This window comes from Argopecten irradians, chromosome 13, assembly GCF_041381155.1.
Source record: "Argopecten irradians isolate NY chromosome 13, Ai_NY, whole genome shotgun sequence".
In the NCBI taxonomy this organism is placed as follows: domain Eukaryota; kingdom Metazoa; phylum Mollusca; class Bivalvia; order Pectinida; family Pectinidae; genus Argopecten; species Argopecten irradians.
In genome coordinates, this window is record NC_091146.1 from 3,690,641 (window position 1) to 3,714,329 (window position 23,689).

Consider the following 23,689-nt stretch of genomic DNA (forward strand, 5'->3'; position numbering starts at 1 on the left):
GTGTTCTGTAGCACGGTTACCTACCTCCATCTTGTTTTCGAGGTTGAGGGGGTGTTCTTCTTGTGTTCTGTAGCACGGTTACCTACCTCCATCTTGTTTTCGAGGTTGAGGGGGTGTTCTTCTTGTGTTCTGTAGCACGGTTACCTACCTCCATCTTGTTTTCGAGGTTGAGGGGGGTGTTCTTCTTGTGTTCTGTAGCACGGTTACCTACCTCCATCTTGTTTTCGAGGTTGAGGGGGTGTTCTATCTTGTGTTCTGTAGCACGGTTACCTACCTCCATCTTGTTTTCGAGGTTGAGGGGGTGTTCTTCTTGTGTTCTGTAGCACGGTTACCTACCTCCATCTTGTTTTCGAGGTTGAGGGGGTGTTCTTCTTGTGTTCTGTAGCACGGTTACCTACCTCCATCTTGTTTTCGAGGTTGAGGGGGTGTTCTTCTTGTGTTCTGTAGCACGGTTACCTACCTCCATCTTGTTTTCGAGGTTGAGGGGGTGTTCTTCTTGTGTTCTGTAGCACGGTTACCTACCTCCATCTTGTTTTCGAGGTTGAGGGGGTGTTCTTCTTGTGTTCTGTAGCACGGTTACCTACCTCCATCTTGTTTTCGAGGTTGAGGGGGTGTTCTTCTTGTGTTCTGTAGCACGGTTACCTACCTCCAACTTGTTTTCGAGGTTGAGGGGGTGTTCTTCTTGTGTTCTGTAGCACGGTTACCTACCTCCATCTTGTTTTCGAGGTTGAGGGGGTGTTCTTCTTCTTGTGTTCTGTAGCACGGTTACCTACCTCCATCTTGTTTTCGAGGTTGAGGGGGTGTTCTTCTTGTGTTCTGTAGCACGGTTACCTACCTCCATCTTGTTTTCGAGGTTGAGGGGGTGTTCTTCTTGTGTTCTGTAGCACGGTTACCTACCTCCATCTTGTTTTCGAGGTTGAGGGGGTGTTCTTCTTGTGTTCTGTAGCACGGTTACCTACCTCCAATCCTTGTTTTCGAGGTTGAGGGGGTGTTCTTCTTGTGTTCTGTAGCACGGTTACCTACCTCCATCTTGTTTTCGAGGTTGAGGGGGTGTTCTTCTTGTGTTCTGTAGCACGGTTACCTACCTCCATCTTGTTTTTTCGAGGTTGAGGGGGTTAGGGGTTCTTCTTGTGTTCTGTAGCACGGTTACCTACCTCCATCTTGTTTTCGAGGTTGAGGGGGTGTTCTTCTTGTGTTCTGTAGCACGGTTACCTACCTCCATCTTGTTTTCTTGTGTTCTTCTGTGTTCTGTAGCACGGTTACCTACCTCCATCTTGTTTTCGAGGTTGAGGGGGTGTTCTTCTTGTGTTCTGTAGCACGGTTACCTACCTCCATCTTGTTTTCGAGGTTGAGGGGGGTGTTTCTTCTTGTGTTCTGTAGCTGTAGCACGGTTACCTACCTCCATCTTGTTTTCGAGGTTGAGGGGGTGTTCTTCTTGTGTTCTGTAGCACGGTTACCTACCTCCATCTTGTTTTCGAGGTTGAGGGGGTGTTCTTCTTTAACTCTTGTGTTCTGTAGCACGGTTACCTACCTCCAACTTGTTTTCGAGGTTGAGGGGGTGTTCTTCTTGTGTTCTGTAGCACGGTTACCTACCTCCATCTTGTTTTCGAGGTTTGAGGGGGTGTTCTTCTTGTGTTCTGTAGCACGGTTACCTACCTCCATCTTGTTTTCGAGGTTGAGGGGGTGTTCTTCTTGTGTGTGTTCTGTAGCACGGTTACCTACCTCCATCTTGTTTTCGAGGTTGAGGGGGTGTTCTTCTTGTGTTCTGTAGCACGGTTACCTACCTCCATCTTGTTTTCGAGGTTGAGGGGGTGTTCTTCTTGTGTTCTGTAGCACGGTTACCTACCTCCATCTTGTTTTCGAGGTTGAGGGGGGTGTTCTTCTTGTGTTCTGTAGCACGGTTACCTACCTCCATCTTGTTTTCGAGGTTGAGGGGGTGTTCTTCTTGTGTTCTGTAGCACGGTTACCTACCTCCATCTTGTTTTCGAGGTTGAGGGGGTGTTCTTCTTGTGTTCTGTAGCACGGTTACCTACCTCCATCTTGTTTTCGAGGTTGAGGGGGTGTTCTTCTTGTGTTCTGTAGCACGGTTACCTACCTCCATCTTGTTTTCGAGGTTGAGGGGGTGTTCTTCTTGTGTTCTGTAGCACGGTTACCTACCTCCATCTTGTTTTCGAGGTTGAGGGGGTGTTCTTCTTGTGTTCTGTAGCACGGTTACCTACCTCCATCTTGTTTTCGAGGTTGAGGGGGTGTTCTTCTTGTGTTCTGTAGCACGGTTACCTACCTCCATCTTGTTTTCGAGGTTGAGGGGGTGTTCTTCTTGTGTTCTGTAGCACGGTTACCTACCTCCATCTTGTTTTCGAGGTTGAGGGGGTGTTCTTCTTGTGTTCTGTAGCACGGTTACCTACCTCCATCTTGTTTTCGAGGTTGAGGGGGTGTTCTTCTTGTGTTCTGTAGCACGGTTACCTACCTCCATCTTGTTTTCGAGGTTGAGGGGGTGTTCTTCTTGTGTTCTGTAGCACGGTTACCTACCTCCATCTTGTTTTCGAGGTTGAGGGGGTGTTCTTCTTGTGTTCTGTAGCACGGTTACCTACCTCCATCTTGTTTTCGAGGTTGAGGGGGTGTTCTTCTTGTGTTCTGTAGCACGGTTACCTACCTCCATCTTGTTTTCGAGGTTGAGGGGGTGTTCTTCTTGTGTTCTGTAGCACGGTTACCTACCTCCATCTTGTTTTCGAGGTTGAGGGGGTGTTCTTCTTGTGTTCTGTAGCACGGTTACCTACCTCCATCTTGTTTTCGAGGTTGAGGGGGTGTTCTTCTTGTGTTCTGTAGCACGGTTACCTACCTCCATCTTGTTTTCGAGGTTGAGGGGGTGTTCTTTCTTGTGTTCTGTAGCACGGTTACCTACCTCCATCTTGTTTTCGAGGTTGAGGGGGTGTTCTTCTCTGTGTTCTGTAGCACGGTTACCTACCTCCATCTTGTTTTCGAGGTTGAGGGGGTGTTCTTCTTTAACTCATGTGTTCTGTAGCACGGTTACCTACCTCCATCTTGTTTTCGAGGTTGAGGGGGTGTTCTTCTTTAACTCATGTGTTCTGTAGCACGGTTACCTACCTCCATCTTGTTTTCGAGGTTGAGGGGGTGTTCTTCTTGTGTTTGTAGCACGGTTACCTACCTCCATCTTGTTTTCGAGGTTGAGGGGGTGTTCTTCTTTAACTCATTTTCTGTAGCACGGTTACCTACCTCCATCTTGTTTTCGAGGTTGAGGGGGTGTTCTTCTTGTGTTCTGTAGCACGGTTACCTACCTCCATCTTGTTTTCGAGGTTGAGGGGGTGTTCTTCTTTAACTCATGTGTTCTGTAGCACGGTTACCTACCTCCATCTTGTTTTCGAGGTTGAGGGGGTGTTCTTCTTGTGTTCTGTAGCACGGTTACCTACCTCCATCTTGTTTTCGAGGTTGAGGGGGTGTTCTTCTTGTGTTCTGTAGCACGGTTACCTACCTCCATCTTGTTTTCGAGGTTGAGGGGGTGTTCTTCTTGTGTTCTGTAGCACGGTTACCTACCTCCATCTTGTTTTCGAGGTTGAGGGGGTGTTCTTCTTTAACTCATGTGTTCTGTAGCACGGTTACCTACCTCCATCTTGTTTTCGAGGTTGAGGGGGTGTTCTTCTTGTGTTCTGTAGCACGGTTACCTACCTCCATCTTGTTTTCGAGGTTGAGGGGGTGTTCTTCTTTAACTCATGTGTTCTGTAGCACGGTTACCTACCTCCATCTTGTTTTCGAGGTTGAGGGGGTGTTCTTCTTTAACTCATGTGTTCTGTAGCACGGTTACCTACCTCCATCTTGTTTTCGAGGTTGAGGGGGTGTTTCTTCTTGTGTTCTGTAGCACGGTTACCTACCTCCAACTTGTTTTCGAGGTTGAGGGGGTGTTCTTCTTGTGTGTTCTGTAGCACGGTTACCTACCTCCATCTTGTTTTCGAGGTTGAGGGGGTGTTCTTCTTGTGTTCTGTAGCACGGTTACCTACCTCCAACTTGTTTTCGAGGTTGAGGGGGTGTTCTTCTTTAACTCATGTGTTCTGTAGCACGGTTACCTACCTCCATCTTGTTTTCGAGGTTGAGGGGGTGTTCTTCTTTAACTCATGTGTTCTGTAGCACGGTTACCTACCTCCATCTTGTTTTCGAGGTTGAGGGGGTGTTCTTCTTTAACTCATGTGTTCTGTAGCACGGTTACCTACCTCCATCTTGTTTTCGAGGTTGAGGGGGTGTTCTTCTTTAACTCATGTGTTCTGTAGCACGGTTACCTACCTCCATCTTGTTTTCGAGGTTGAGGGGGTGTTCTTCTTTAACTCATGTGTTCTGTAGCACGGTTACCTACCTCCATCTTGTTTTCGAGGTTGAGGTGGGCAGGAGGGTTGTGTCCTAAGTCCAGCTCCATCAGATATTTCTGATAAGCGTCTTCTAAAACAAGGCCATTTTTCACACTTAGGGCCTTGTAGCGTTTCTTCTTTTCCTCCCATATGATACCAGAACTGTCAAAACACAAAGATGTTGTTTATTGTAAACTCAGTGAGCTAAATATTCAGCTAAGAGAAGAAAAGAATTCTTATAGTATAAGGCAATGGTATTGTCCTACATATACTGTAAATTCACTTTCATTTGTGTGCAATTTATTTTAGCAAATTTAGCGATCAAGGTAAATATGCGAAAGTTTATCTCTGCTAATGGATTTCTTAGAGAATTCTTGCACAATTAAATTCAGAGATATATTAATTCAATTTAAAATCCAGGAAACTTAATTCCCGCAAAGTATTTTGAAATGAAAATTGCAAAAGTACATATATGTAGCTGTGTTGGGTCACAATACTTATTAATAAATACAGTCTACTCTAACATTAAAATTCAATACAAAGTGATTCGTCACTATGGTCCTACTGACTCTAACTTATTAAGTCATTCTGTGTTTTCCTGGACGACAACAAAATAAACATTAAATGACAATATTTTTTTAAAGGAAATGTTAAGTAGGACATCTGACCTTGTGATTCCCAGGAAGGCGACCTCTGTCTGGCTAAGGTCGTTGATAAGAGACAGCCCAAGGCCTTGGATACAGACAGTGATTTCTTGTTCAATTCTCTCTAGTTCACCAGCCTTGGGGTCAAAGGTAAAGTTCAAAGGTTAAAAAAGGAACAAACATATGTGTTTATGACTATTTTATCTTTGCATATTATTGAGTCAAAACTCTTGTGGGAAGTTTTAATTATGGCCATCATTATTTTGACCACAATTCACATAATTTTCTCTGAAAACAATTATATTACATTATGCTTATAAACACAAGACCTCACAATTACTACCTACATGCAAGGGCAGATAAACCTTACATACTGTTAAAATAAGAACAGATGGATCAAATTTTATCCGAGGCGTGAACAACAAAGCCTTTTTCCACAATGAAGTTGAATCTACATTGTGAACCAAGTAATGCTCTGGTGCAATCATGAGTACATTATTACTGAACATCCTATTAACAGCAGATTTAGGAACTGTGGAAAAATATGATAGAAAATGTCATGTTAATATACAACCCATAGTGTGGAGTTACAGGGGTAACAAACATGATATTTTCTAAATACACCCTAAAATATGCTTCATGTATAAAATGTCCATCATGAAATAACAGATTAATGGGTATGTTGTAATTTTGCTAAACATTTTCACACTGCATAAAAAATAACAAAAATCAGTTGAAAACAATCTGAATGTTAAATTATGAAACATTTATTAATATTACACAGAAATTATAAGCAGTAATGTCTTTGATCAAAATTTTTCAAAAATGGTTTTTACAATATAATACACCTAATGAAACATACTACTTCATCTACAGCAGCTCTGAACACAAACAAATGGCATTATTACAGTTGTAGATACACAGCACACTGTACACAGTGAGAAACTGTGTATGAGAATGTATTAGTCTATCAGAAATAACATTATGATACTGCATAGATGTTATCCCGCAATTAACTTTTTAGAACATATTAGCGGGGGTATATTTTCGAGAAATATCTGTGAATCATTTGAAAGCGTCGTTCATTCAACAGGCTATTATATGTAAAATCATGATCAATTTTTGTGAAGTGTGAAATTTTGCAATTTTGGATGGATTCGGGAATTCAGCGAAATCAAATCCCACGAATATTAAGTATACAGTATCACTCAGATCAGTTAATCTGTCACTCCAAACATGCTTACTGCGGTCCTGTTTGTTAACCAAAACTAGAACAAAAATTATTTTAAAAAATCCCATAAAGTAAAATTAATTTGACAAAACAAATATCTTGGTCAACACATTAAAACTGTAAAATGAATTGAGTAAACATTAAAAAAAAAAAAAAAAAAAAATGCAACAAAAATTTCTATGATAAGCTTGGGCACAATATGTATTTATTTCATTTTTTGCATTTTTTAAATTGAGAAATTGATTAAAGTGAACAGTCGGGCAAGGATGGCTAAAGTCAGTAAATATGGTGTGAATGTATGCAGTATAATTTCTTATGAAATGGAAAAATAAAATCTCTCGTCAAAATCTGTCTGCGTACGAAGAAATTAATTTAAAGTATGGGAATTCTAAAACGTCCTCCTGGCTCACTATGTCCGTGGTTACATTTCCACGCAGCCTCGCTTTCAATGCTTTAAACTTTTCTTCATTTTAATGGTCAGAACTGGGAAACTAAACAGAACTTGACCGTCGTATTAATATGTGAGAACTTTTGGAAGGCCAATGAACGCATTTAGAGTCTGGTTTTCTTTGCCCGACTATTCACTTTAAGTATAAATTTTTGTTTGTACAAGAAAATAAAGATTATAAATGACACTTAGGCAGTTGAAAAATGTTTTTGTACACTGACATCTGGCCAGTACATACCATGCAATAAAAAAGATGCTACAATTTCACAAAGATAAATATTGATTGCCCCACTAACATGGAAATAAAACTCTTTAGAATCTATTGAGAAAAGAATTTGAAAAATTAAAATTAAGGCCCACTACCTTTCCGAACAGCTATTAATTTTTAAAATGGGAATGTAAAACAAGATCGATAATTTTGTAGAGTTGCGAAAGCTATTAACTTCCCATTAATACTACATTCGTAATCATCTTCGGAAAAATTTAATTTAAATAAATAAAATGTCTTCTTAACGCAGGTGGCCTTATCTTTCCCGCTGTCATCCTTAATACCGCGCAGTAGTTGATTATTATTAAGCAAGACAGCAAAACAGCGAAATTAATCTGGACACTTAACACATTTTATACAAGAAATATTGGATTTGTTTGGTGTTGTTACCTCAACTTAGGCCATTGATATGTATTTTCTTATGTTATTTATGTTTTCAAGAAACCTTTGAATTTTGCTCCTGAAAGGTAGTGGGCCTTTAATGTAAATTAAGTACAAAAGATAATGACAAAAATAATTACAATTAATTGACAGATATATCCTCTAATTCTGATGAAGTTGATTTTGTTGAACAATAACCACCTGGTATGATATTCTGTTAAATCCTAGAAGATAGTGTCCCTTGAGAAAATAATTTTAAGTAAGTATCAACATTATGCGTACCTGTTGAGCGAGTGTGGCGAGCTGTAAGTCCTCAGTAAACAGTAACACCCTCTGCATACCGTCCAGGAAGGATACCCAGTAGACGTTGGTATCAGACGTCAGGGCGAACCATCCATAACCGTCCTGTAGACAGAAACTTAATGGATGAGTGAATCTTTGTTTGTTTGTTTGATTAATTAACGTCCTATTAACAGCCAGGGTCATGTAAGGACAACCTCCCATGTATGCCATGTGTTACGTGCATGTGTGCGAGGTGAGTGTTTTAGGAGAATGTGTTATATTCGTGTTGTGTCTTCTTGTATAGTGGAACTGTTGCCCTTTTTATAGTGCTATTTCACTGAAGCATGCCGCCGAAGACATCAAGCAACATACCCCACCCAGTCACATATGGTCTATGGGACTAACTCATGTACCATGTGATACCGATAACGTTTGTGCAGGACTAGTATCTCCAGTGGTGTTGAAACATTATTCTTTGTTATCTTCCTGCTTAAACGGTGGTAGCATGGAATATCAACTTTTGACGTCATTCCAGCACTAATAGAAACAATAGTCCCGTACAAACATTATCAGGTGTCACATGGTACGTGAATAAATTCCATTCAGCATGGTCCATCTTCTCAATAGAATTCTAGCTTTATAGTGCTATCCTAATCAAGCATTTCAACATAACCCTATGAGCGACCTGTTGAGAGAGGGCTATTTAAGGATGACCTCCCAGGGAAGTGAGATGTTAACTGTGTGGTGTAAAGAATGTTTTGGGAGGCTGTGGTATGTTTATTTTATGTACCTAATTCGTTAACAATCCAGTATTCAAGGTATTTTGCTTTAAGAACTCTCATGAAGAGGTAAATTAGCATAAAACAATGAGCCTATATTTACAGTATCTTACCTCCACCAGTGTGCTTTTCACATCCTTTTCGTCAACATTCTTACCTCCACAAGTGTGTTTTTCACATCCTTTTTGTCTAAATCTTACCTCCACAAGTGTGTTTTTCACATCCTTTTTGTCTAAATCTTACCTCCACCTGTGTGTTTTTCACATCCTTTTTGTCTAAATCTTACAGTTGGTAGTAGACTAAAGGTTACACATTGTGCACACGGTGTGAACTACGAGTGGACACGGAGTGCACGAGGTTTAGACTACAGGTAGACACGGAGTGCACGAGGTTTAGACTACAGGTAGACACGGAGTGCACAAGATTTAGACTACAGGTAGACACGGAGTGCACAAGATTTAGACTACAGGTAGACACGGAGTGCACTACGTGTGAACACGGTGTCCACTACAGGTGGACATCGTGTCCAGGTAAAATGTCCACTACATCCAGTCCACAGACAGACTAGATGGTGTGCCACAGAAATATGAGAAAATATGTATTGATTCTGCAGTCTATATGAACTTTGACAGATAGAAATAGTTATTGCGATCAGAAACATAATATTTATTGCAACATAAAAATTGTCGTTAATTACTGGAAATCATTCGTACTGTAATGTTTATTTGAATAGATACATATAAAGTAAAATGTATCAATATATATTATCAAACAATTTAATTTATAAATAAGGACGTTTATATAATTATAGAATTTATAAAAGCAAATTAACTGCGTTGCAAATTAACTGCGTACGGTAAACCACATAATGGTTATGTCTCATCAATGGATAGTTCCCAGTAAAAACTATTTTTCTTAGCTAGTGATAAGTAGTTTAAAGATGAAATTCTTTTTCGTATGCATAAAGTGATGAACGTTGCGTGGAGTAAGATTTTTAGTATAAGCAAATCGTCGCCAAAGAGATATTTTGATCGGCAAATTATTTTGATTAAAAAGAATATATTGATGGGCATAATAAAAGCAAGGACATATAAACATAAACAAATTAAATTCTTCATAAAATGTTTAACTATGTATGTATGGAATATAGTTTTCTAAACGGCAAGGTGCGCGAAATAGTTTGTATAATACGTATACATTTGCTACATGGAACCTGGCGCGTTGCAAAGCATTGGGGAAAATGAGAAATCGTCCATAGACGTTAAAAATCGGCATTAGAAATTACACTTTATTACACTCAACCGATTGAGGAACCTGTAAGCACTGGCTTAAGAAAGCAAAAATTTATTATCGGGCATGTGGCTGCTCGTGAGCATCAACACTGTTCAAAGAACCGATCGCTAAAATGCTGATAACAAATCAAACAGACAGAATCAAAATAAATCCAACTTCTACCCATTTAAACTGTAGATTCATAGTTGTTGATTAGATTCTGAATTTGTCATAATTATTTTAATTATAGAAACCTTGATAATTTGACAATATCATATTCTGACCTTCTTTTACAAACCGCGTGAGTTATATGATAACAATATAAATATTAATGTATGATCCATACATGTAGTATAGTGTTCACTTGAATTTGCCTGCTCGAAAGGTAGACCCCTAGGCTAGGACTGCAGTTGCCATGGTCACTTGGACTTCATACTGTTCCATCAACCACACGGGTATGATAATCTAAATTACCTAACATTGGTCAGAGTGGGGCCAGGGGCCTGGGGCCTTCTTTGGGCACCCTTCAATATGTTCAGTCAAGTGTATCACAGACTAACAACACCTGTATACATGTAGTACCTTATCCCAACCCCAGGAGGTCCATTTATAGCATGCTGTACTTAGGTGGCAGCCTCTCTACATACATACATTGTACTCATCACACAAATACGTACATGCAGTTATACAACAATGCTAGTCAATAGGGATATGTGTTTTAACTGGTAGTGCATTTTAGTTTATTTGTTAATGAAGCTTTATATATTAAAATTAAAAATAATCTAAATTCCAAGTGTATAGTTAACTAAAACATTTATTTCAAGATTATTGGAATATCATATTTCATCCAATATCTTTTCATTAATTTAATTTTTTTACACTGGCTTTTTACATATATCAGAAACCTGATTATCATGACTATGTATATAAAATACCATATTACAATGTTGAATAAGTACCTAATCTACATTAATTTTGTTTATAATATATACATGTATTATTGGTAAATTCAAGGTTAATTGTGACAGACATGCATGATTTACGCATTGTACAGCTACCGTCAGCTCCACTTCACGGCTGCCTGTCATGACAATAACATGAGGTGTATTCAGCATCACTTACTACCGGTATATGTTTTGCCAGCTAGTTTTTACCCTCATACCTCATCCCAATCTAACCTAACCCCCCCCCCCCCCCGGGAACCCAGGCTCTACAACAAGCATGTACATGTATCTAAGTATCTAATAAGAATGGTACTTAAGTGTTTCAAACTCATGAACCTATCTGATTTTTAAACGGTAAAGTATATTTTTGTCTTAACAAACTTCCATAGAAACAATTCTAAAATCACATATTATATAAAGATACAGTCCCCATTCTCATAAAGCCGTGCAAACACAGAAGGTAACGATTCTGCCCTCTGGCCATCTATCGATGGTTACCTTGAGGCACCTGTATAGCTGGATACTGTGGCTTACCTGTATGTTTGACAAGTTATAATTATTGGACCATGACGCAATATATGATCAAGATAACTTGCGGGGTTGGGATCATAAACTTATTGTGTGTACCGGTAATTAAGAATCAAAACAAGCTTAATTGGGTACTTGTAGGTAGACTAGCCACCAATTTATGGAGGACGTCATATAGTTTGAAGTGGATTTAATTCTGCATGATCTTTTAAAGACGTTCAGTTTTTAATAAAGAATATGTAATTAAGCTATTTTTACGTACAATACTTTTAGAACTTAAAATAGCAAGAAAAATATTATAAAAGAACATTTATATATATATTTGAATGAAAGACGATCTACAAGGGTATCGCTAGACAATAGCTACTGTTGTAGCGGAAAAGATGTCACCTTCTGACTGACTTGGTTAGAAGGTGATATCTTTTCCGCTACAACAGTAGCTAGCTAGACAACTGATTGATAGGCACCAAATCTTTTTGTTTAAAAGCTATGTACCGGTATTACCCGGTATATGATTGTATTACTGATAGCTTATTATAAAAGAAAAAGTGTCTCAAAAGCACATTAGGACTGGTTTTTTGCTGCAATTCAAAGTTGTTTTTAACTTGTGAAAATGCTTGATGTAAATGATATATATATACTTAATGAATATAAATCAATCTTTATTACTTTTGCAGTGAAAAGGTTTTATTTGTGTACTAAAAAATATTGTATTATATAGTTATATATACTGTACATTAAATTGTAGATGTTGTAATTAAAAAAAATAAACACTTAAAAATTATAATTATGTATTATTTCAAATTGAAGAACTTATTCTTCCCCGATCCCTAACTGTAACACATCACCTTGTCTGTCTAGGTCTCAATGTACCTGGACACGATGTCCACCTGTAGTGGACACCGTGTTCACACGTAGTGCACTCTGTGTCTACCTGTAGTCTAAATCTTGTGCACTCCGTGTCTACCTGTAGTCTAAATCTTGTGCACTCCGTGTCTACCTGTAGTCTAAACCTCGTGCACTCCGTGTCTACCTGTAGTCTAAACGTAGTGCACTTCGTGTGCACAAGGGTGTAACCTTTAGTCTACTACCAACTGTACCTCCACCAGTGTGTTTTTCACATCCTTTTTGTCTAAATCTTACCTCCACCAGTGTGTTTTTCACATCCTTTTTGTCTAAATCTTACCTCCACCAGTGTGTTTTTCACATCCATTTTTTCTAAATCTTACCTCTACCAGTGTGTTTTTCACATCCTTTTTGTCTAAATCTTACCTCCACCAGTGTGTTTTTCACATCCTTTTTGTCTAAATCTTACCTCCACCAGTGTGTTTTTCACATCCTTTTTTCTAAATCTACCTCACCAGTGTTTTTTCACATGTGTTTTTCACATCCTTTTTGTCTAAATCTTACCTCCACCAGTGTGTTTTTCACATCCTTTTTGTCTAAATCTTACCTACTCCACCAGTGTGTGTTTTTCACATCCTTTTGTCTAAATCTTACCTCCACCAGTGTTTTTCACATCCTTTTTGTCTAAATCTTACCTCCACCAGTGTGTGTTTTTCACATCCTTTTTGTCTAAATCTTACCTCCACCAGTGTGTTTTTCACATCCTTTTTGTCTAAATCTTACCTCCACCAGTGTGTTTTTCACATCCTTTTTGTCTAAATCTTACCTCCACCAGTGTGTTTTTCACATCCATTTTTTCTAAATCTTACCTCCACCAGTGTGTTTTTCACATCCTTTTTGTCTAAATCTTACCTCCACCAGTGTGTTTTTCACATCCTTTTTGTCTAAATCTTACCTCCACCAGTGTGTGTTTTTCACATCCATTTTTTCTAAATCTTACCTCCACCAGTGTGTTTTTCACATCCATTTTTTCTAAATCTTACCTCCACCAGTGTGTTTTTCACATCCTTTTTGTCTAAATCTTACCTCCACCAGTGTGTTTTTCACATCCTATTTGTCTAAATCGTACCTCCACCAGTGTGTTTTTCACATCCTATTTGTCTAAATCTTACCTCCACCAGTGTGTTTTTCACATCCTTTTTGTCTCCACACGTCCAGACGATCTCCCGTTTGTCTGTTGTGTTCTCCCACGTATACATCATATAGTGTCCTGGCCCCAACAGCTGGGTGTTCTTAGACCCACTGTAGTAATATTTGTAAATGTTTCTAAAGTGTGAAAATTTCAGCAAATTTTTTTTTCTCCATGACAAAAATGAACCACTAACCTGGATATTGCCAGTCTTTGATTTAAAACAGCAGGTCATTAATGTAAAAAGTTTCATCTCTTCATATAAACATTGCCAAGAAAAACATCTAGCTTGATCATCTTGCCATGTGTATTCCAAAGCTTTAAACTGAATAATTGATAATTAATTGAAACCTTCGACCATACCCACCTTTGATGGAATGTGACAGAGGCAGCCTCAGTGTGGTTTACCAGCTGAACAGTGGCCATACCGTCCTTGTAGGAGCTGAGGGTCGTTACCATGGCAGCTTCAGTTACCTGACAGTCAACGTGGATACCTCCATACTGAAGGATGGAAGAGTAAAATCATTCAATGTATTTAATACATATACCAGAGACAAATTCATCAAAACCAATATCAGAATAATTTGTTCTTACTTTTACTGATAGGCAATTTAATTTCATGGTGGCTTTATCTAGGGTTTTCAAGACTGCTATTGTTTTTTATTGTTTTTTTCTCTACGTTTTTATTTCGCAATGAAGAGTCATATTGTTCTAATAGTTAGTATTCATTTTTGAAACAATTTCACGACAATTAATCTATCTGGGAAATAAATGAAAACAAACAGGTTTACACTAACTATTATTATGTAATAATTTCAAACCTGTGTTTTCAAATGAGATAGGTATATAATTTTAACAGGTATATAACTACCGAGTATTAAACGGCAATTCAATGTTCCTGTAACTCTATCTTACCTTGTCATTCAGCCTGGCCAACTCTATCTTACCTTGTCATTCAGCCTGGCCAACTCTATCTTACCTCGTCATTCAGCCTGGCCAACTCTATCTTACCTCGTCATTCAGCCTGGCCAACTCTATCTTACCTTGTCATTCAGCCTAGCCAACTCTATCTTACCTTGTCATTCAGCCTGGCCAACTCTATCTTACCTCGTCATTCAGCCTGGCCAACTCAGAGTATCTTATCTCGTCATTCAGCCTGGCCAACTCTATCTTACCTCATCATTCAGCCTGGCCAACTCTATCTTACCTTGTCATCAGCCTGACCAAGTCTATCTTACCTCGTCATTCAGCCTGGCCAACTCAGAGTATCTTACCTTGTCATTCAGCCTGGCCAACTCTATCTTACCTTGTCATTCAGCCTGGCCAACTCTATCTTACCTTGTCATTCAGCCTAGCCAACTCTATCTTTCCTTGTCATTCAGCCTGGCCAACTCTATCTTACCTTGTCATTCAGCCTGGCCAACTCTATCTTACCTTGTCATTCAGCCTGGCCAACTCTATCTTATCTCGTCATTCAGCCTGGCCAACTCTATCTTACCTTGTCATTCAGCCTGGCCAACTCTATCTTTCCTTGTCATTCAGCCTAGCCAACTCTATCTTACCTTGTCATTCAGCCTGGCCAACTCTATCTTACCTCGTCATTCAGCCTGGCTGCCAACTCTATCTTACCTGTCATTCAGCCTGGCCAACTCTATCTTACCTTGTCATTCAGCCTGACCAACTCTATCTTTCCTTGTCATTCAGCCTAGCCAACTCTATCTTACCTTGTCATTCAGCCTAGCCAACTCTATCTTACCTCGTCATTCAGCCTGGCCAACTCTATCTTTCCTTGTCATTCAGCCTAGCCAACTCTATCTTACCTTGTCATTCAGCCTAGCCAACTCCATCTTACCTTGTCAATCAGCCTGGCCAAGTCTATCTTACCTCGTCATTCAGCCTGGCCAACTCTATCTTACCTTGTCAATCAGCCTGGCCAAGTCTATCTTACCTCGTCATTCAGCCTGGCCAACTCTATCTTACCTCGTCATTCAGCCTGGCCAACTCTATCTTACCTCGTCATTCAGCCTGGCTAACTCTATCTTACCTCGTCATTCAGCCTGGCCAACTCTATCTTACCTTGTCATTCAGCCTAGCCAACTCCATCTTACCTTGTCAATCAGCCTGGCCAAGTCTATCATACCTCGTCATTCAGCCTGGCCAACTCAGAGTATCTTATCTCAGACCATGCGAAATATGATTTTTTTTCACAGGACATTCGGTCTGGTGAACTCTGAATGTTTACCAGACCGGGAAAAATTTCACAGGACATTTCGGTCTGACAAAATTTAATGGTTTACCGGACATTGAGTCTGTCTCTGATATACATTACATGCCTTACAATACTATTACATTTTTTATTTCCAGGTGATAAGAGTCTTCCTGTGTAGAAGATTAACCCAGCTGTAGTGTTTGGCAATGTTGTCAACAAAATACAACAAAATTTCAAACAGTCATTTCATCCATACCCTTTATTCTTAAAACTAACAACTCCTTGAAAACATCATTACATTTTCAAAGTTTTGTTCTTCATCCTGATAGTCTTCGGAGAAGTCAAACTCATCTGCATCCTTTCCAAAAATAAAATCAAGTCTCATCAGCTGTTCTTCCTCTATCTCTAGCATGCTCTCCTCCTCTTCACCAGACCTTTCACCCTCATTTACTAGACTCTGACTCTGACTCAACATGCTTTCTTCCACTTCCTCAACACCCCTTACTAGAACAATCTCAGCCTCACCTCTTTCTTCCCCTCATCTCACCCTCTATCTTCCCCTCAGTCTCATCCTCTTTCTTCCCCTCAGTCTCACCCCCTTTCTTCCCCTCAGTCTCACCCCCTTTCTTCCCCTCAGTCTCACCCCCTTTCTTCCCCTCGCTCATCTCTTTCTTCCCTCATCTCACCCCCTTTCTTCCCCTCAATCTCACCCTCTTTCTTCCCCTCAGTCTCATCTTCTTTCTTCCCCTCAATCTCACCCTCTTTCTTCCCCTCAATCTCACCCTCTTTCTTCCCCTCAGTCTCATCCTCTTTCTTCCCCTCAATCTCACCCTCTTTCTTCCCCTCAATCTCACCCTCTTTCTTCCCCTCAGTCTCATCCTCTTTCTTCCCCTCAATCTCACCCTCTTTCTGAATCTTCCCCTCAATCTCACTCTTTTCCTTCCCCTCAATCTCACCCTTTTCCTTCCCCTCAATCTCACTCGCTTCCTTCCTCTCAATCCCAGTCTCTCCCTCCTTTGTCCCTGGAGTTTCAGCCTCTTCCTGTATTCTGTCTTCTTCTACTAGGTCAGTAGGATTCTGTATCAATTGAAAGGATAATAAATTAAGTTCTTCTCATAAACCTTTTAACAAAAAATAATTATTTGACATCTGATTTTTAAATAAAGGTCAAATCAAAATTAAGTAATGATTATATAATTACCTCATCAATACTGGCAAGGACTGTACCAGTTGACTCTAGATCTGCTTCCTCTTCAATTACAGTTTCCTGGTCTGCCAAAAAAATGATCAATTTTATTCCTGAATTATGAAAGGTATATTTTTACAATGTATCTTTTCAATAATCTTTTCTGATTTGTTTATTTTCGTTTCGCCATCATTTGAGGTAAATGAATTTTATTATTTTCGACATTTTGGTTGTTTTATATCATTAAAGATTAAGTAATTACCAATCAGAGTCTGTTTCTGCCTTTTACGAGTAGTTCTGTTGTAGTGAGGCCTCCTTGGCATCACAGATGAGAGCTACAAAATCAAACACAGGATTTATAGCACATCTCAATCTATAATTAAAGATTAATATCAATTTCAATTTCAATTATTCATTTTCTAGCACTTTTGTCAATGACCAGAAAAAATAACACCTTGCAATTTAGCAGTTACATTTTAACATAAATATGTAAACATTGGTAACTTTACTAAACTCACAAGCCAGTCATCAATGGAATCCTTGGGGTTGAATTCTGCGATGGAAGGACTCTGAAGCTTTACCAGCAACAGGTCGTTCAGTGTATCATTAGACATACTAATCCTTCTGCTGGTCTTGATCAGCTTCATTTGTGAAAAGGTAGTTTCGCAGCTGACACTTGTTGGTGGAAGACAATGAAGTAACTCTATTACTAAGGCCATATGTGGGAAGTCCTGCAGATCTTCAACGTCTCTCCAATTCAAGGTTTTCAAATTTGCACCATGCCTGCAAAGATGTTTTTTAAGTCAGATATGGATTATTTGAGAATATGTCAACAAAATTACACATGGTATCAAATATATATAAAAGTAGCATTTGAGTAAGACTTTAAAACTTGTGTCTATAGATATGCTTTACCTTGCGTACAGAACTCTTTTAAACATCTTGAATTCTTCTTGGACATGTTCAGAATCAAAGTCTGGGATGACATGTTGAAATGTGTTTTGGTATTGGTTCGTTACTGTCACAACAGCATCAGCTCCAAAGTCTGAAAAATTTAATGTTGTTCTTGATCTTTAATTATATTGACATCATGAACTCCACATAAATAGACACTATACAAAATGATTATTGAATTTCCTAGTTTCATTCACTTAAGTGACTTTTGGTGATCTATTAAATTTAAACCCCTTATGGAAGATTTGTTTACAAAAGTTATCTGTTTAAAATATATGTTAATATCTCCATTTCGCTTAATAGATACATTTTCTGTTTGACCAAAAATTCTGGTGTGAAACCATACAAGTTACTATTGTTGTGTTGATGTTAATGAATGAAATTACAAGCAACATTCAACAAAAAAAGCAAGTAATGTATTGACATTTTCTGAAAAGCAAAATAACTGGGAACAAGATTAATACAAAATAACAGGCAATGGTAAAAGGTTATCAATAAAATTGAACTGAAATATTAAAGATGCTTCACAGCTGATAGAGCATAAATGATACTCATAATTGGTGTTTAATTGTGTATACCTTATCGTCTAATTAACTAAAAAAAAATAATATAATTTATTTTACTTTTGGTAGATGCGCAATCAGTACTACATTCCATATAGAACATAGTGCTACAGATTTTTTTTCAGGATGTAATTAATTATCTTTAATATTTTAATTTTGAAGTAAAATTAGACTCTCAAACTTTTCAATTGTGGTAAATAGTGTAAAGTAAGTAACTTTTATAACTGAAAAAGAACACTAATTTGTTTGCTGCAGTTTTTGATAGAGAAAAAATAACATTTGTCAGCAGTGAAACCTCTTTAACACTGGTTTAAAACTCATAAAACTGACTGTAACAGCTTTCAACACATGAATTTAAACCTTTGATAGATTGGCTATCCTTCTGTGGCCATTTCTCAAATTGTAGAATCCTGGTTGCACTGTTGAGCAAGGCCTGTGATGGTGGACGACTAAATCTCTCCTCTAAAGCCTTGATGAGGCCATCTATGATGGTTTCTTTGTATGACATAGATGGAGTCTGTCCTTTAAGTTTTATACCCTGGTACATACCTGATGTAAGGACCTCCGATAGCTCATCAAACTGATCTGTATCTCTAAAATGTTAGTGATAGGGAAAGTATAATCATATGTGTACATGGAATTACTTCACTCTGCAGTTGATTACTTATTGCAGAAGTTTGGATTTTTTAAATCATTAATTTATCATCATACCTCGATCGAAGATCTTTCAACAGATTTACAGTTGCTTCTACCCAAACAGTGGTGTCTCCAACAGTTGTTGAGGGAGTCTGTAGCTTAAGCGATAGCATCATCAATGGTTGCAGGATTTCCTGGAAATGATAAACATACAATGTATACACACTTAGTCTACTTAACTAGCTACATATTAATCATTTCATGAATCTTAATTAACAGTACTCTGCCTGCATGTTTTACTCTAATACCTATCACATATGACTATTCATTGACAATAATTAAAATGGATACATGCATACATCATGACGTGTAAAACAAATGCATACACTTGACTTCTACACTCACCTTAAGGAAGAGGATGAAGCAAAGGACATTAGTGTTGACCATAATCTTATAGAGACCTTCTGCCTTGGCTTTTTCGTGGCTTTGAGTAGAGAGATGTGCCTCATATGCCCTGAATGTTCTTAGGAATGCGTCTATCCCTCGAGAAAGATGAGCCATCCAGCGTGTCCCTGTCACCTTTGTTGGCATAACTCCTTTAATCTGCAGACATGAGATTGCATTACGCAGGCCGCTTTTGTTTTTGTATTGTTTTGTGTAATAGTAGTAGATACCAATCAATAGTGTCATAACTTTATCGTAGAGCTTGTTTTTTTCATCACGTCCCGGAATGATAATTCGAGTCTATGTGCAAAGCAGTGAATGTTGATCATCTCTGGATTTATGTCTTGACGAAGGAGCTGTGCTAACCCTGACTTGTGACCTGTCATATTGGAAGCCCCATCAGAACCAAGTGCAACAAGTTTTGCTAAAAAACAAAAAATAATACTTTTACAGTCCTGACTATCCAGCACCTTAAGTTCTTTGTTATTTTATTTTTTATAAACATTTGACGTACTTAGAATAAAATTGATATGTCAATTTCAAATGCATAATTTTAAAAATAATGGTTTTAATAAGACGATTACCTTTATCAATGCCATGTGAATCAAGCATCCCGATGACGAACTCTTTCAAATCTTTAGAACACGTAGATTCAGGAGATCCTATTCCAAGAAAACGATCAACGACTTCCTGGCCTTTACAGCAGCGAATATAGATCGCTTCTTGTTCATCTCCAGAAATATCGGTTGATCCATCCATCATGAAATTGAAATCAAAGTACTGAAAGTACTAAATGGCTCGGTCTCAATGATTGGAGGATATATTTCTAAAGTCAACATTTTTTTGGACAATAAGAAATAAAGTTTGCTAGTGTTCCTTCCAGTTTGGACTTTTGAGGATTCCTTGGACACCAAGGTGTTAAATAAGAAACATATACTAAACTCTTAGGAGCCCATTCTAATATTTCCTATGGTGTTATATGCCAAATGACTTTATAGCATCTTTAACCTTTTCCTTGTTAATTTGATGTCAATTAAAATGTCCATTCTGAATTGCTATTCTCATTAAGTTCCTGGGACCAAAGTATCAGTTAACAAGTATTGTTTTGTAGCAGAGACAGACAAGAGGCATATTTTTCTATGCCAAAATGTCTTAAATATAGAATATGCCAGTCCTCAAGAAGACTTATCAATATAGTCATACCATTTCTGAATAAACTGGTCAATTGGTCTACTTTTAACAAGTTTTTGTAATTAGTCTTTTGTAAAACAGCAAGTTGATTGATATATCCAAACATGATTTAAACTAGCTCTGATAAAATATCTTAAACATCTTACAGCCATTTAAACAAGAGCTGTCGGAGAACAGCAAAGCTCGCCTATTCAGAAGAAGTTGTTGTTCAAGTATTTACTATTTAAACATGGAAATATGACAAATTAACAGACTAAAAAAAACCTAAAGGGCCCCAAATTGGTTGTATTATCACGTTCAGCATCCATACACATTAGGAAAATAAAATCATAAACATTTATGATGACTTAAGCTTAAACAATAGACAAAATAGAAACTTGCTCAAAAACTTTAACGTGAAATATAACAAATTAACAGACTCAAAAAAACCCTAAAGGGCCCAAAATTGGTTGTATTATCACGTTCAGCATCCATACACATTAGGAAAATAAAATCAGAAACATTTATGATGACTTAAGCTTAAACAATTGACGAAACAGAAGCTTGCTCAAAAACTTTAACGTGAAATGGGACGCCAACGCTGACACCGACGCCGACGCCGGGGTGACAACATTAGCTCCCCCTATTCTTCCAATAGACGAGCTAAAAAACGTCTGGTCTATTTTCATGTTAAGTATACATTATGCCAAAAAGTAATCATTCTACATTTTATTCCAATATCAATTGGGTATCTTGTTAGCTCGCCATAAACCATGAATTGTTTTATACACTTTTTTAACTTGAGGAAATTACAAATGATTTTTTCTACAATATTTGTATTTTCAAATCCCCATACTTCTGATGAGTATAATAAAACTGGCAGTACAAGTGACTAAAATATTTTCAGTTTAAAATCAACAGGAAGGGATACATTCCTTTGTTTCTTAAAAATAGTAGACACTGATTTAATTGTTTGTTCAGCAGTTTTTTCCTTTTCTTTAAAAACGCTACCATTAATGTTAAAAAATATACATAGATATGTATACCCTTCTTATCAAAATAATTCTATATCCCATAACGTAAACTGGTGTTGTTGGGCCAATTTACGTTTTGAGAATATTACAACTTTTATCTTTCTGATATATTAGATTATAATTTCCATGTAATGCAATAATGTAATGCAATATTATTCAAACCGTTTAACATTTGTTGTAGAACAGTGTCATCGCCATATAAAATGATAAAAGTTTGGGATACATTTCAATATTATCTGTAAATAATTTGTCAATAGTTGTCAGACAATTAACATTCTTTTTCCGCCAGATAAGATTCCAAGTCATCAAGGTATATTGAAAATAGGAAAGGAGATATAAATAAGGTACCATACTGTGCATGTATATGTTCAATGTAAATTAACAATGTAAGCTGATCTTGCAGAATTGCCTTACAGCGTTGTAATAAATGCAGTTGTCTCATTGCATTGGATATAATTGATTTAAGGCAGTTCATGTGGCGACCTAAAAAGGTAAAATCACCATTTTCAGAGTGATCAGAGAAGATTGATAGTCAAGGAGGGAAAACATAAGACAACCTGTGTTATGCAAATTAATATCTAAATTATTTTGAATAAAGTATGCCGAAGATGATGATTAGTGTATTATTAACAATAATCTTAATATGTTTTCTAAAAATATTAACAACTAATGTCATATTGTGTTATAAATTTAATGTTTTATTTATTCTTTTTATTTCAAGCATGTAGATGTCATAGAAAAATAAACAAATACCAAGTATATGCATATTAAAAGTAAAATTCACAAATCACTACACTAATGTGTATTGTATATATATGGAATGAAGATGATGATGGTAATTATTTGGATCAAAAATGTTTACAACATTAAATGTTTTATATATATGGAATTTGAATATGATGATAGTAATTATTTTCATATCAAAAACTATTACAGTATTAAGCTACCACAGTTGAAAATGATTTCTTTCATTTTGTTCACACATTTTTTCTCTTGGACTGGTTCCAATTGAAATGATACTTGCATGTAGATATTCTGTAAAACATAAGAAAACAATAAATGTATTAACAGAGTAATTACCGAAAAGGCTAATATCATATAATTAAACATTTTTTTATAAATAACAATACCAGTTTAGAGTAAATATTATTGAAATTTATTTTCTGTTGTTCTTTAGTCCTCCTGCTCTTTGGAGTTTTGTCCTTCATAAATTGATTGTAATACAGCAGTTGTCATATAATGTATCTGATAATGTGCACACAGAAGTATAAGTATATGCATATGCATGTGTGCATGGGCACGGTGATAAGTTTATTTTGCCGAGTAAAAAGTTCAAAGAACTAGTATTGTTCATACTCAAAGATGTAATCACACTAAAAACAGTGATCGTGTAGGCTTTTGTGTGATTGCATTTGTAAGGGGTGTATCTCTGAACGCCAACATTTTGGATTTAGCTGTAGGGTAGTTTGTTGTGACAGTGGTTATAGTCTTTTTCCTAAAGGCAGACCCAATGCCACAGGTAAATTTACCTGTAAAAGTTACCTGTGTTGATACTTATCTAAGTGTATATTGATTAATTTTCATTTCAATAAGTGTTCATATTTAATATCAGATACATATATACATAATATATGTTTCTGTTAATATCTATGAAAATATAACAATAGAATCTATGAATGAAATTAAATTAAATTCACAATGATTTTATTTCAAGAATTTTAAAGATTTCCTTGATATATCTAAAATCTCTGGTATAAATCTCATTAGATTTTCAATAGATTGATACTAAAATCAAGCAAAATTCTTTGAAACTTATTTCACATGGAAGTAACTTTACCATTCAGTAATATCAAAGAAAAAATCCAAAAAGGAATTATCCAGTTTCAACTTAGTGTAACACTAATTTGATTAAAAGTTTGAAATAATATAAGCCTTTTGCCTGTTGAAAAGTGATATATTTCCACAAGGTCTTCCATATATGTCTGTTAAGTGACCTTATATACATATATAGTACATGTACATGTAACATCTGCGTTAATAACCTACCAAGGAGTAAGTGAATTTATGTCAAATATGATTTCCAAATTTTACGTGTACTTGACTGACCTTTTTAAGTTAACAGAACATACAATATATTTTGAAAGTTGCATTAGGATGCATCATTTATCATAATTATATAATTTTCCTGCTTTCTTATCCTAAGATGGCATTTCTAGATCAGCGTGATGTTACATTATAATGTAAATGTACATGTACATTTGTATATCATTATAGCAAAAGAGCACCCAATAATTAAACTGTTGTCCGTTAACAGCGCAGTAAAATT

The 23,689-nt window shown here is 37.1% G+C and overlaps 2 protein-coding genes across 2 annotated transcripts in view; both read right to left on the minus strand.

Moving 5' to 3' along the window:
- Window positions 1–23,689, minus strand: part of LOC138306604 (intermembrane lipid transfer protein VPS13A-like) — a 200,463-nt gene that overhangs the window by 28,526 nt on the left and 148,248 nt on the right. The window contains 5 exon segments of the mRNA XM_069247042.1: window positions 4,364–4,517; window positions 5,024–5,136; window positions 7,610–7,732; window positions 13,151–13,280; window positions 13,535–13,668. Coding sequence (XP_069103143.1) covers window positions 4,364–4,517; window positions 5,024–5,136; window positions 7,610–7,732; window positions 13,151–13,280; window positions 13,535–13,668 — 654 coding nt within the window.
- Window positions 13,721–22,098, minus strand: LOC138306512 (sodium/potassium/calcium exchanger 1-like). Its single transcript, XM_069246970.1, has 10 exons — window positions 19,744–22,098; window positions 19,121–19,583; window positions 18,791–18,909; window positions 17,478–17,607; window positions 17,081–17,345; window positions 16,825–16,897; window positions 16,578–16,648; window positions 16,020–16,453; window positions 14,828–15,903; window positions 13,721–14,761 (listed from the first exon to the last, which is right to left on the minus strand). Exons 4-9 carry the CDS (start codon window positions 17,501–17,503, stop codon window positions 15,648–15,650), a joined length of 1,125 nt encoding a protein of 374 aa, XP_069103071.1. The 5' UTR covers window positions 17,504–17,607; window positions 18,791–18,909; window positions 19,121–19,583; window positions 19,744–22,098; the 3' UTR covers window positions 13,721–14,761; window positions 14,828–15,647.

Bases quoted from the DNA above. Each gene is read 5' to 3' on its own strand.
- LOC138306512 (XM_069246970.1), bottom strand. From the start codon at position 17,503: ATGTTTAAAAGAGTTCTGTACGCAAG. The intron at 16,898-17,080 runs GTGAGTTTAGTA...TTGATTTTGTAG, and splicing joins ATTCCATTGATGACTGGCTT to CTCTCATCTGTGATGCCAAG. The intron at 15,904-16,019 runs GTGAGACTGAGG...AGGGGAAGAAAG, and splicing joins GAGCGAGGGGAAGAAAGGGG to AGGTGAGGCTGAGATTGTTC.